This window comes from Lepisosteus oculatus, chromosome 11, assembly GCF_040954835.1.
Source record: "Lepisosteus oculatus isolate fLepOcu1 chromosome 11, fLepOcu1.hap2, whole genome shotgun sequence".
NCBI classification, from domain to species: Eukaryota; Metazoa; Chordata; class Actinopteri; order Semionotiformes; family Lepisosteidae; genus Lepisosteus; species Lepisosteus oculatus.
Window position 1 is genome coordinate 29430057 of NC_090706.1, and position 13224 is coordinate 29443280.

General features: G+C 55.5%; 1 protein-coding gene across 3 annotated transcripts; it reads right to left on the reverse strand.

The window, feature by feature from the left end:
• Positions 1 to 764: 764 nt before the first annotated feature.
• spon2a (spondin 2a, extracellular matrix protein) lies at positions 765 to 9518 on the reverse strand. 3 transcript variants are annotated; one of them, XM_069195545.1, is made up of 6 exons: positions 9442 to 9518; positions 6692 to 6926; positions 5552 to 5775; positions 3006 to 3197; positions 2676 to 2844; positions 765 to 1711 (listed from the first exon to the last, which is right to left on the reverse strand). In XM_069195545.1, exons 2-6 carry the CDS (start codon positions 6924 to 6926, stop codon positions 1536 to 1538), a joined length of 996 nt encoding a protein of 331 aa, XP_069051646.1. In that variant the 5' UTR covers positions 9442 to 9518; the 3' UTR covers positions 765 to 1535. The 3 variants fall into 3 exon arrangements, with proteins under 3 accessions (XP_069051646.1, XP_069051645.1, XP_069051644.1); XM_069195544.1 differs by lacking the exon at positions 9442 to 9518 and adding an exon at positions 9186 to 9406; XM_069195543.1 differs by lacking the exon at positions 9442 to 9518 and adding an exon at positions 9234 to 9404.
• Between the last annotated feature and the right edge of the window lie 3706 nt (positions 9519 to 13224).

Here is a 13224-nt window from a genome sequence, read left to right on the forward strand (position 1 = left end):
ACAGTGGCGCGGTGGCTAGCTTTACTGCCTGGCGGCCCTGGGGTGCCATCTGTGTGGAGCTTGTCCCTGTCTCCACAGGCATTTTCCTCCCGCAGTCCAAAGACGATGAACAGGTAGGTTAATTGGCTTCTGGGAAGACTGGCCCTGATGTGTGCGAGTGTCTCTGTCTGTGTGCCCCCTGTGATGGACTGGCGTCCCGGCCGGGGTGTATCCTGCATTGCGCCCAGTGCTTGCTGGGATAGGTTCTGGCTCCCCGTGACCCTTGACTGGATACAGGGGTCAGAAAATGAGTGAACGGATTTTTCTAAATTAGACAGACAGATTTCTCATAAGGTCTTCAACAGTTTATGAACTGTAACACAAGACCTACACTTCATTCAATGTTAAACAACCCAAAAACCAGAGGACACAGAGTTGGACACCCCTGTCTTAGAAGACAGATTATCTTAGTGTTTTTGTAACTTTAACTAGCACCGGTGTCCAGTCCTGGTCCTAGTGTCCAGCACAGGACGTCCTGTTACCCGTTCTTGCCAAGATCTCGAGGAGTTCACTGTGCCAGTCTCCGGATCCGTCAGCCAAGACGAACTCGTGCACAGGACCCCCCTGTGTCATTAACCCCTCACTGTCTGGGCCAGCTAACAGACATTGAGTCAAAGCATTTATCAGCGCCTTGCAGGAAGCAGCACCCAGGACATGGGCAGACCCTGCAGGACGGGATCACGCAGAGGAGGATTGTCTGCACACCCAGTGTCTCCTTGGTCTGGTAGAGAAAACAACACTCAATATTTATTCATCAGTTACACAGGTTAAAGTACAGCATACCGTATATACACCAGACGGCTGGTTGGGGTTGTTTTTTTTTAGTAAATCTCAAGTCTTTTCATGTTTCGGCAGAGAAACAAAAGTTCAGATTTTTTCTTGGTAGAGCGCCCCCCGGTGGAGCCCGCAGGAAGCGCTGGTGCGTCCGGCTCTGAAGGAGGAAGGAATGCGCGACTGCACCCCCCTCATGTGGCTGCTGGTTGAGGGGGGCAGGCGTCACGGCAACAGCGCTCTGGACCCCGCTGCTGGTCGGAGTTGAGCGCCAGGAGACCGCTCTTTCAGTGCATCAATTCAAAGAGGCCATTCAGCCCATCCGGCCCGTTTGCACGTTAGTAGCCAAGTAATCTGGGGATCCAGCGGTTTTCTTGAAGGAGGCCAGGGTATCGGTTTCAACAACGTGGCCGGGCAGCTTGTTCCACACTCCCGCCACCCTCTGTGTAAAGAGGTGCCTTCCTGTTCTCAGTGCTAAATGCTCCTCTCTGTAGTTTCCACGGCGTGCAGCTGGTCGTGTCAGAACCGTTGCTTGCAGAATGGGGGTGAAGTTGGGGGGGGGCTGGGGGGCAGGGGGGCTGCCCTGCTGTGACCTGTGAGGCGGAGGGCTCGGAGAAACGGGCTGCTTGCGTGCTAGTGGTTCTCTGCGTGTGTGCGGCGTGTTATAGTGCACATGCTGTACACCCAGTGCTGGCCGGAGGAGGGGAGCAGGGGGCCCGGCGGCCTCAGAGGCAGTTGTCGGGGGTGCAGGCGCTCTGCTCCTCCAGCTCGGGGCAGGGCGAGCCGCTGTTCGCCGGCTTCAGCAGGATGTAGCGGGTCCGGTGCCGCACCCCGCCGCCGCAGGGGCCCAGGCACAGCCCCCAGGATGACCACAGGGACACCTCGCAGTCCAGGGGCGTCTCTGAAAGGCAGGCAGGCAGGCCGCGCTGAGATCCGAGCAGCCTGTATCTGTGTCATGACAGCGGTGCGCAGTGGTGACAGCAGAGTACAGCGCTTGGCCAGCTGAGCTCGTTCCTTCATTTAATTCATACTTAACACACGCACAGAGCACAGAGACACACATAAATCAGAGACACAGAGCACAGAGACACACATAAATCAGAGATACACACACAGATCACAGAGACAGACACACGCAACACACAGAGCACTGAGACACACAGATCACAGAGACACACAGACACACAGATCACAGAGACACACATAAATCAGAGACACACACACAGATCACAGAGACACACAGACACACAGATCACAGAGACACACATAAATCAGAGACACACACACAGATCACAGAGACACACAGACACACAGATCACAGAGACACACATAAATCAGAGACACACACACAGATCACAGAGACACACAGACACACAGATCACAGAGACACACATAAATCAGAGACACACACACAGATCACAGAGACACACAGACACACGCAACACACAGAGCACTGACACACACACACAGAGCACACAGACACACACAGAGCACTGAGACACTCACACACAGCACAGAAACACACATAAATCAGAGACACACACACAGATCACAGACACACGCAATACACAGAGCACACAGACACACGACACAGAGTACTGAGACACACACACAGAGTACTGAGACAAACACACAGAGCACACAGACACACACACAGAGCACTGAGACACACACACACAGAGCACACAGACACACACACAGAGCACTGAGACACACACACACAGAGCACACAGACACACACACAGAGCACACAGACACACAACACAGAGCACTGAGACACACACACACAGAGCACACAGACACACAACACACTGAGACGCTGAGGCCCATGTAGACGAAGGAGGAGTGTGGGGGCGCACCCTCACCTGAGAAGTGCGGGGTGTCCGGCTGGGGGGGGATGTGGTTGGACAGCGGCGTGTGGCGGGATGGGGCTCGGCTCTGGCGGAGCAGCCTGATCGCGGCCAGCGGGGGGAGCTCTGCTAGCCGGGGGTAGTAGAAGGAATTGGCGGGATGGCTGGGGTTCTGAGAGGTGATCTGGGGAGAGAGGAGCAGAGGGGAGAATTGCCACACCTGCAGGAGTCCTTTCTGCTCAGGTCCCTTTCCAGAACAACTAATTACAATAAGAGAACACTGGAATCATCGTGTCATCATCTGGGTCTGCGAGCGTGTTAAACGTAGCCGAAATCGGAGCTCACCCGCGTGATGTTCTCTGGCGGGTCAGTGGGGAAGTTGGGGGAGGAGAAGGTGAAGCCGCTGTCTGACCCCGCGTCGTAAGGGTAAAGGTTAAGGGTCACATCCTGTTTCCACTGGCCCCCCTCACACAGGTCAAGACTGTCGACCCCCACAAACCAGTCGGGGCTGGGAATGATCTTCACTAACAGAGAGAGCTGTGGACAGAGAGAGAGAGGGCAGAGAGAGGTATGGGGGGAAGAGAGAGGGAGAGCAGGGGATTAAGAGGAGAGGTGATTTACAGGCCTGACAGACGGACACAGCTTTGTAAATAAGAGAGCGAGGAGCAGGCACGTTTCACAGGCGTCGCGCATGAAAGCGTCTCTCCCGCTGTGGTTGCTCGGGGAGTGTCTCCTGGTCTGCTCTGCTGAGGTTACGGCACTACAGAGCAGGATGATCGCCGGAGGCCTCCAGACCCCCCCGGATCTGCCTGCCGCGGCGTCTCTCGCCAGCCCCAGCGATCAGACGGGACCGAGGCGCCTCTCCGGGCGGAGAGAGATTTTTTTTTCTATCCAAATAAACTTTATTTCCCAGTAAACACCTGCAAACAGATGCACCCGACTCTCGTTGAAATAAAAACGTTCTCAGTCAGGTGACTGCCTGTTATCAGCCGGGGCCAGTGGATGCTGGGTCCGGATTTGCACACTGGAGTCCCTCCAAGCCCTGCCGCTTGCTGTGGTCCCTGCCCTTCCCCTGGCTCCAGTCCTCCGCAGGGGCTCAGGGAACAGGGGTTTCCACTTCACAGCGCCCAAAGAGAGGAGAGAGGTGCCCCAGTGGTGGCCTGCAATCGGCGCACACAGCGCCCCCTGCAGCCCGCTGGGCACTTGCGGTGCCCAGAGACACGCCTTCCCTCCCGTCGGCGCGGCGTGGCGTGTTGGCGTGTTGGCGGTCACAGGGTTTGCAGACGCGAGAGACAACGGGCGACTCCGAATTTAATTAGACGCCCGATTGCTTACTTGTGCTTTCTAACTCTAACTAGAGCACTGTACACTCGCCGCGTCCTGCTTGGGGCCAACAATGTGCTATTGTCGACCCTGCACTCTGAAATCTCTCAGGCACTCTGTGAGCTGACCGAAGCATCTAGCAGTCCTCCTGTTGAAGAAGTGCCAGTGATTCAGTTAATCAGCCAGCAGGAGCTGGACAGGACAGACGAGATTACCGCTGCCCGCCCGTAACCGAGCCGCCTGGAGGGCTGCACAGGGCAGAAGGAAGCAGGAGACCCCACTGCTCACCCCCAGGGTGAAGGGCAGCAGAGAGCCTTCAGGCCCGGGAGGTCCGGGCACCCTGGGGTGAGAAGAAGACCCGATAAATGTTAAGAGATGAAAAGGTTTTTAATGATCTTCTCATTGTCTGTCGGTTTTTGGGACCGCTCTGAGGCAGGGGTCTGTCGTGAGCCCTGTGGGACACCGGCCCCGTCGTCGGCGTCGCGTCTGAGCTTGGCTTGTCCTGGAAGGGTTGCAGCGATGGCAGCCTGCCTGCGCCAGTCGCTGTGACTCAAACTCAGTCAGGGTCATCGGGACGCAGGGATGTCCCCAACCCTGATCCAATTCAGGCTCTCTTGCACAGCTGCACTGTGGGAAGCCTGCCCTGTCTGCCCCAGGGTGTCCGGGTGGGAAACAGGTGTGAGGGGTTAAACACACAGATCGATCTCCGGTTTCAGCGCAGTGTCCTTGCCCCGAGACTCTTGTCTATAAATACCCCCCCCTCCCTGAGAGCCCCCCTGTCTTGACTCCCATTCCTCACACCCCTGGCCAGCACGCCGTGTGGCCCAGCGGGCTATAAAAAGCAGCAGGCTGCAACCACTCCTGCTAGGCCGCTGGCATGCCAGAGCTCAGCAGAAACGTAAATGTATCCTCACACATATATAGCGCCTTTCTGGACACTGCACTCAAAACACTTTGCAGGTCACGGGGATCTCCTCCACTGCCACCAGTGTGCGGCCAGAGTGGACCAGTACTCTCCCCACACACCAGCTCTCAGTGGGGAGGAGAACAGAGTGATGAAGCCAGCTCAGAGATGGGGATTATTAGGAGGCCCTGATGGGTAAAAGCCAGGGGGGGAATCTGGCCAGGACACCGGGCTAACACCCCTACTCTTTTCGAGAAAATCCCTGGGATTTTTAATGAGCACAGAGAGTCAGGACCTTTACTTCTCGTCTGAAGGACGGCGCCTGTTTACAGTGTAGTGCCCCCGTCACTATACTGGGGCATTAGGACCCACACAGACCGCAGGGTGAGCGCCCCCTGCTGGCCCCACTAACACCTCTTCCAGCAGCAGCCTTAGCTTTCCCAGGAGTCTCCCATCCCGGTACTGACCAGGCTCCCACCTGACTTCACAGAGACGGGCGCAGACGTCACTCAGCCCTCCCTGCCAGAGCGCCTGCGCGTCAGGGGGGCCCTGTACCCCTTGTCTGCCCGGCTCCGCCAGCTCCAGGACCCGCAGCGCCAGCCTGCGCTCGGGGCGGGGGGGGTCAGAGAGAGGGGGCCGCGCGCGCGCCGGGGCTCTGCCTTACTCTGGGGTGCCGGGGGTGCAGCAGCAGCTCGGTGGAGCTGTGCCCGATGCCCGTGGCCAGGCCCGGCGTGCGGTACAGGGCGCCCACGCCCCTCCGGCTCCTCCGCGCCTCCTTGGCCTCTTTCAGCAGCGGGGCGGTCACCCCCAGCTCGGCGAAGCTGCACAGCCCGGGGCTCGCCGGCGCCCCCTCCTGCCAGAGCCGGTAGTGCCTGCCGTGGCTGACGGCTGTGGAGACGACAGACGGACACATGGTTAACGGTGTGGGATTGGATTCGTTAAATTCAACAGTGTACTAGCCGGACCTCCCTTAAAAATATTATTCTAATGGCCAGCCCATGAACCTTAATCCCAATTCCATAAATTCCTAAATAATTCCGAGTGCCCTGCGGCCTGGTTTCCCTTTATTCTCCAGCTGTCTCCAGTTGATCCCTGGATCCGTTTCCTTTATTACCCACTTACCCCTCACCTCCCTTCTCCCCCTGCCCACCCAGGACAGAGCTGCAGCCCCTCCCCCAATGTGCAGCCCCTCCCACTGGCCGACGCCCCTTTCTTCTTGTTTGGTAAATAACCCCGCCCATTGCGTAACCCCGCCCACTGAACAGCACTGACCCCGCCCACAGCACCAGCCATGTGGAATAGCAACTTCACCACAGAAACCAAGGGTGCCCTTCCTACGCTGGATCAGAGCGCAGGGCTGTCACATCTGGTTCCCATCACCTCCGGCTGGCAGTCATTTACGCCAGCCGCCACAGCCCAGAGATCCTGGGCTGGCCATTCTGTTCCTGTCAGCGCGGGCGGGCCGTGCTCCAGAGGTCTCAGGCCAGCATCCTGGGCTGAGGACCGTCTGGGCGCGGCTGAACTGGAGTCTTGACACGAGCCACAATTGCAGGTGGCGCCGAATGCCGCTCCTTCATCTTCCTCTCCCACCGGAATCCGGTGTCGGGGGAGAGCAGTATCCCAGAGGCATGCTGCCCTGAGCCGCGGAGCAGAGCGTCAGATCACTCAGGGGGACAAAAGAGCCAGACTCGATCGCCCTGCTCCAGCTCAACCTTAACACCCAGGGAACGTCAAGACCTGGGAGGAAGCGAAGCCCCTGATCCTAGCGACCCCGCCCTCTCTCCCAGGTCACACCCTCGCTCACCTATCAGCTTGGACCACTGCGCGGGAGGGCGGTACAGTGGGTACTGTTTTGGAAAGGTCTGGGGGCTCCACTGTCCCGTGAACACCAGAATGTAGGAGGCGGGGCCACGCTCCAAGCACGTGGCCGGACGATCGGCTGAAGAGCGGACGTTGCCGGCCCACAATGCCATTTGCATCAGTGCGGCAGCCAGCAGCCTCTGCAGCCAACCAGGGGAGAGGATCTCTGGTGACATCATCTGGATAAAACAGCGAAAGGAAAGAATGCCATCATCTGAGTGCGCCACACGACAGAAGAGTGACATCATCTGCGTGAGACCCCGGGGTCGGAGCCAGGCTTGATCTCTGGGACAGCTCAGGAAGCTGACAATACTCTCCCTCACTCCCTTCCTTCCCCTCCAGTAAGGTCTTGCAGAGGAGGCTGCCATAAAACGCTGAATTAAACATAACACAGCAATGTGATATATATCATCCTGCATCATCCTCCCGGAGACAAAGAAGACAGGGAGGCTTCTGAGCCCAAAACAGACTCCAGTGGCAGTCTAATCCCGCAGTTACTTATTGCCTGTGATTTAAGGGTTTCTGGGAAAAAGAAAGGGTGACGTAGCTGGTTTGAGTTAGAGAGGGTTTTTGCTGCTCAGTATTTCTCAGAAACAGTGAAACAATGTGAATCTGGAAGGAGATGTTAGGAGGGAGAACATAAAATATTTCAATGTCTTGCCGTTGCCCAAGAGCTGACTGAACCACCTCTCCTCTCCCAAGTCCAAATCTGCTTCTGCACTACGGCCCCTTGCAGTTTTTTCACCTCCCTAAACTGCTTGCAGATGTCCTTTTCCATTAAGCTCAGACGAAGCCCACGGAGTAAACAAGTTCACGTGTCGGGCTGCGCTCCGAAGGGAGGAGCCCCTTCTCCAGGAGCACGGGCCCAGTCGGTGACTGATCGGTGCCAGGGAGAGACAGGGCGACGTCCGTCCCCCTCTCTCTCTCTCACATCTGCAGCTCCGCTGCCGGGCTGGAGCAGTAAAACAGCGCTCTCTCAATAAAAGCCCAAGGAATGTGTTTAACAGCGCAGTAAAGACACGGCGCCGAGGGAAAGCTGGACAACCGGCAGCGAGGCTGGGTGATACTGACCGGAATCACAGAGCGCAGGGCCAGCAGGCCTGACAGATGATGAGGCACGCACACACACATGTGCGCACGCAGGTGTCCCTCTCCAAGCGTGCGAGTGTTCACACACGTGCGAGTGTTTTCACGGAATGTGGGGGTGCGTCCCCAGAAATCCCCCCCCCCCCGTAGAGACAGAGACTCCTGACCAGCAATCCCCCACCACCACCATCCTGCGTCTGAACCAGACGGCGTCTCCATTTACGACCCGCCCGTGCCCAGACTGGGGTCCGCTTATGGCAGATTTTGGGGGTCCTCACAAAAAACAGGCGGACACACGGATGTGGTTGGGTACGGCGCCACCATGAGCTGCTCCGAGCTGCAGGACCCCCAGAAACCCGTTCGGACTCCCACAGCGGCCCCTCAGGTAATGCAGAGAGCCGCGCACTGCGGTTCTCGAACCAGCGTCCGAGAAAGCCCCGCAGGAGCCAGAAGTGGACCAGCCCAGCGGGAGGAGGCAAGCTGACGGTGGCGCCACAGCGCTGCCAGAAGGGTGGTGGTCAGGGGTTCGATCAGTATCCGTTTCACCGGTTTCCCGCACGCCGGCCTGGCTGTGTCACACACAACCAGCACTGCTGGAGTTCCCAGAACACCACCGGGCCAGGACAGAGGGAACTCACTGCTTTTACTGTGTATACATACTCACACACACTATACACACACACAGAACACCACCGGGCCCAGGACAGAGGGAACTCACTGCTTTTACTGTGTATACATACTCACACACACACACAGAACACCACCAGGCCCAGAACAGAGGTAACTCACTGCTTTTACTGTGTATACATACTCACACACACTATACACACACACAGAACACCACCGGGCCCAGGACAGAGGGAACTCACTGCATTTACTGTGCATACATACTAACACACACTATACACACACACAGAACACCACCGGGCCCAGGACAGAGGGAACTCACTGCATTTACTGTGCATACATACTCACACACACTATACACACACACACCACTGCAGAGCCTGGAACAGGGGAAACTCACTGCACTTTTATGCACACACGGTAAACACACACTGCAGAGCCCAGAACAGGGAAAACTGCACTTTTATGCACACACACTCACTGCAGAGCCCAGAACGGAGGAGAATGTAGAGTGCGCACACACACACACCACACACACACACAATGCAGAGTCTGGAGCACAGAAGAACCTAGAGGAATCACAACCAGGATTCTGTCTGTCTGCACACACACACACACGCTCACACGTCCACTCACAGTAACACACACACGTACACACACCAGTAACGGCCTGCCTGCCAGCCCGTCAGTCCAGAAACCAGAGGGAGAATGAGGGAGAGGCAGACCTGCTGCTGTCGGTACGAGGCGCGGCGAGTCAGAAAGGAGGTTCCTACCGGTCCAGCAGGCGGACAGACTGCAAGGTATCCCCAGACGCAGAGGCGCAACAGCCCCCTCTCTCTGGTCTCTCTCCTCTTTCTGCTCCGACTGTCTCTCTCTCCCTGCGTCCCCTCCCTCTCCCTCCCCCGCGCTCTCCCCTGTCCGCGGTCCCATGTATGGAAGGCTAGGAGTCAGGCGCCCCGCCCAGGTGCCCTGCGCACTTACTGCCAGATAACCAGCCGCTCCGGCAGCCCCAGAGCTCTGCTGCTCACAACCACAACATGACAGAAGACCAGGGCAGAGACCACAGCCCATCAGAGCCCCCTCCCTCCCCTTCCTGCCTCTCCCCCCCTTCTCTCGTCGGATCTCTCCCTCCCTCCACCTTCCTCTTTCATGATCTCTCCCTCCCTTCCCCTCTCCTTTTTTCCCTTCTTTCTCACTCCTCTCTCTCACGATCCCTCTCACTCTCTTCCTGTCCCTCGCTGTCTCTGCAGTCCTGCGGTTCAAAATGTTTGAAACATACAGCAAATCAAACGGCACTTAATACCTGCAAAATCAGACCTGAGCTCTGCTTTCAATCCCCTTGGCATATACTGGCCAGAATAACAGAACCCCCTATCTTCCCTGACCAACAGAACCCCCCTATTCTCCAGGAATAACTGAACCCCCTGTTCTCCAGGAATAACAGAACCCCTATCTTCCCTGACCAACAGAACACCCCTATTCTCCAGGAATAACTGAACCCCCTGTTCTCCAGGAATAACAGAACCCCCTACTCTCCAGGAATAACAGAACCCCCTTATTCTCCAGGAATAACTAACCCCCTATTCTCCAGGAATAACTGAACCCTCTATCTTCCCTGACCAACATAACCCCCTATTCTCCAGGAATAACAGAACCCCTATTTTCCCTGACCAACAGAACCCCCCTATCCTCCAGGAATAACTGAACCCCCTACTCTCCAGGAATAACTGAACCCTCTATCTTCCCTGACCAACAGAACCCCCTGTTCTCCAGGAATAGCAGATCCCCCCTCATCCTCCCAGATGAACAGAAGCCGATCCTCTAGAATAACGTCCTGCGTCTCCGAAAGTCCGACCTGCAGATTTCTGGAATGTCCAGCAGGGGAGGCTGTGAGGAGGGCGACAGTGAGTGGGGTTGAGCTGCTCTGTGCAACAAAGCCCACGGGCAGCGTGGTGGGACCCACGTTTCACTCAGGCCAGGGCAGGGGAGGGGAGTGAGGCTCGTGCTTCTGGTCAAGCTCTGCCTGCCAGGTGGGCCCCAGTCTTCAGCCGTGGAGGGTATAGAGCCGTGACACTTTCATGCAGCGGTGCGCAAATCAGGCCGGAAGTGCTTCCCGACAGCAGCAACACAGCAGAGGCATCTACAGCCGTCCTCGGCAGGCTGGCGAAATCACGCCTCTTTCGCCACTCTCTCTGTCTCTCTGTCTCCAGGAGAGGTGGGGCGCAGTGGGAGAGAAGTTCCAGAGTTCGGGCTGTTATCTTGGCCAGGGTCCTGCCCTGGACATGAGGAGGAAGCAGGGACACGGTGGAGATAGCGCTTGCTTTGAGCTGTCAGTGATATCAGGGCCTCTCTGAGAGAGATGGATGAGTCGGGGCATTCTGCCCATATCCGGTAGTGTGCAGTGGAGTACAGTATAGTACAGTGAGGTACACTATTGTCCAGTAGAGTAGTACAGTGAGGTACACTATTGTGCAGTAGAGTGTAGTAGAGTATGGTGCACTATTGTTTAATAGAGTGTAGTAGAGTATGGTGCAGTATAGTACAGTGAGGTACACTATTGTCCAGTAAAGTGTAGTCAAGTATGATGCAGTACAGTGAGGTACACTACTGTCCAGTAGAGTATAGTCCAGTATGATGCAGTACAGTGAGGTACACTACTGTCCAGTAGAGTATAGTCCACTATGATGCAGTACAGTGAGGTACACTATTGTCCAGTAGATTGTAGTACAGTATGATACACTATTGTCCAGTAGAGCAGTTCGGTATGGTACACTACTGTGTAGTAGAGTGTAGTATAGTATGGTGCAGTATAGTACATTGAGGTACACTATTTTGCAGTACAGTACAGTGTAATACATTATTGCATCTCATTGCTCTACAATGTAGTAATTTCAGTAATCCCTCACTATAAGGTTTTATTTATTTGAGATGTAGTCATTCCTACCTGTTTTTTTCATTTAATGTTTTTTCATTAATTTCGCATCTCGTAAATTCTCACATGAGGAATTAACTTGCTATTTTGATCACAATTGACATACGTGTGTTAAGTGCGTACAGTACATGATAGTACCTATGTCATACTCAGTAAATGAGCAGGGGCTTTATTGTTTTTGTACCTGTTGTTTATGTGTTTGCTAATGACTTTAATGATACTGGAATGTTTCACCAGGAATGTTATTGTTTTCACACTTAAGTACCTATGAAGTGGAAGTTAGGCTATTGGCTGAAACATTTTCAGGTTCTGGAACCAATCAGAGATTATAGAGCACAGTGCACTACAGTACGGTGCAGTAGAGTAGTGTACAGTATACTATACTAAGCATGGTGAAGTATGGTATAAGTACAAAGTGGTACAATACAGACTCCAGCTGGCTCTCGCATTTGTATAGTACATCTTTGATTTAAGTCTTGAAGCTGCAAGCTTTACTTTAAGTTCCAGTGACCAGCCTTATTAAAGTCCACTATGGTATAGCACAGTAAAAACGCAGTAAGGCACCAGAAAGAAGTGAGATTATGGTGAAAGCCCTTGCAGCTGTGTTTACAAAAGATATCAGCCTTAGGAAACGGAGGCAAAGCAAAGCACAGTTAACAACATGGGAAATCTGAAAACCAGCGCAGAACAACCTGTGGCTCCTCTCCACAGGACACAGCGGAGAAGCACATCTGGTTTCTTGCACAGCAAACTCACAGAGCGCCTCCAGCCCAATCTGACCCCAGGGCTCACCCGGGATCAAGTATCAGACCAGGGAGGGCTGGAAATGGGCTGGCAGATGTGTTTCAAGGATCTGGAGTGCTGGGCTGTGGATGCGCGCCAGCTGTTGTCCATCAGGCAGACAGCTGGGGCTGGGGCTGGGGCTGGGGGGGCCGGCCCCTCTGCACCGTGACGTGGAACAGCATGACCTCACTCGGCTCTCGCTGGTAAAAGGGGTTTCTGCAGTTCAGCGGCCGGACAGAGCGCAGGACTGGCGTTCAGCGGCCGGCCGGGAGAGTCCAGGAATGCTTCCCTGCGGGCTGGAACGGCGCGGATCCCAGAAGCTCCAAGCCCAGCGGATGTGAAAGTCCTCGGACCCAGGGGGGGGCTGTGGTGGCCGCCGTCGATTAAGCACGACCACGCGTCCCGGAGGACCGGGAGATCGGGTTACGCTGCAGGAAATGGCGATTCCAGACCTATGGGCGGCTGAGCCGGGCTCCCACTCATCCCCCTGAATCCTGCAGCGTCACGCTCCGGGGTGGACGGGCTCGGGAAAGGGGTTGGAAATCCTGTACTTTTCTTTAGCGGTTCTTCTCGGATGACCAAGTTCTGAGACATTCCATTACCTGTGACACCGCCCTTCTGCTAGCTGCTCAACAGCGTCGTCAGCATCCAGAGACCCGACGCTCCACGCACGGCGGGTCAGAACCCAGTCCAGGACTCGGCCAGCATGTCACGCTGGTCGAGTGTGGGACCCGTCCGTACCGCACTGCAGTCCGAGTTCTGTCCAGGTGGTCTTGTATGATCCCGAGCCCATGCGAAGAGCTTTCATTTAGGTTTTGTTTAGGCCTGTTACGTACCCCTATGTAAAACGCAACACCTACAGTAGGTTACAACTACTTAGCTGCTTTCCGGCATCCATATTTTGGTATAAGCTCATACGGAGGAGTTAACTAGGGTTATAGGGCCAACGTTGTGGAATTGTGTGAAAGACAAGTGGAAACGGCAGGGAAGGACATTTAACACAGAAGAGGAGGCACTTCTTTACACAGAGCATGGTGGGAGTGTGGAAC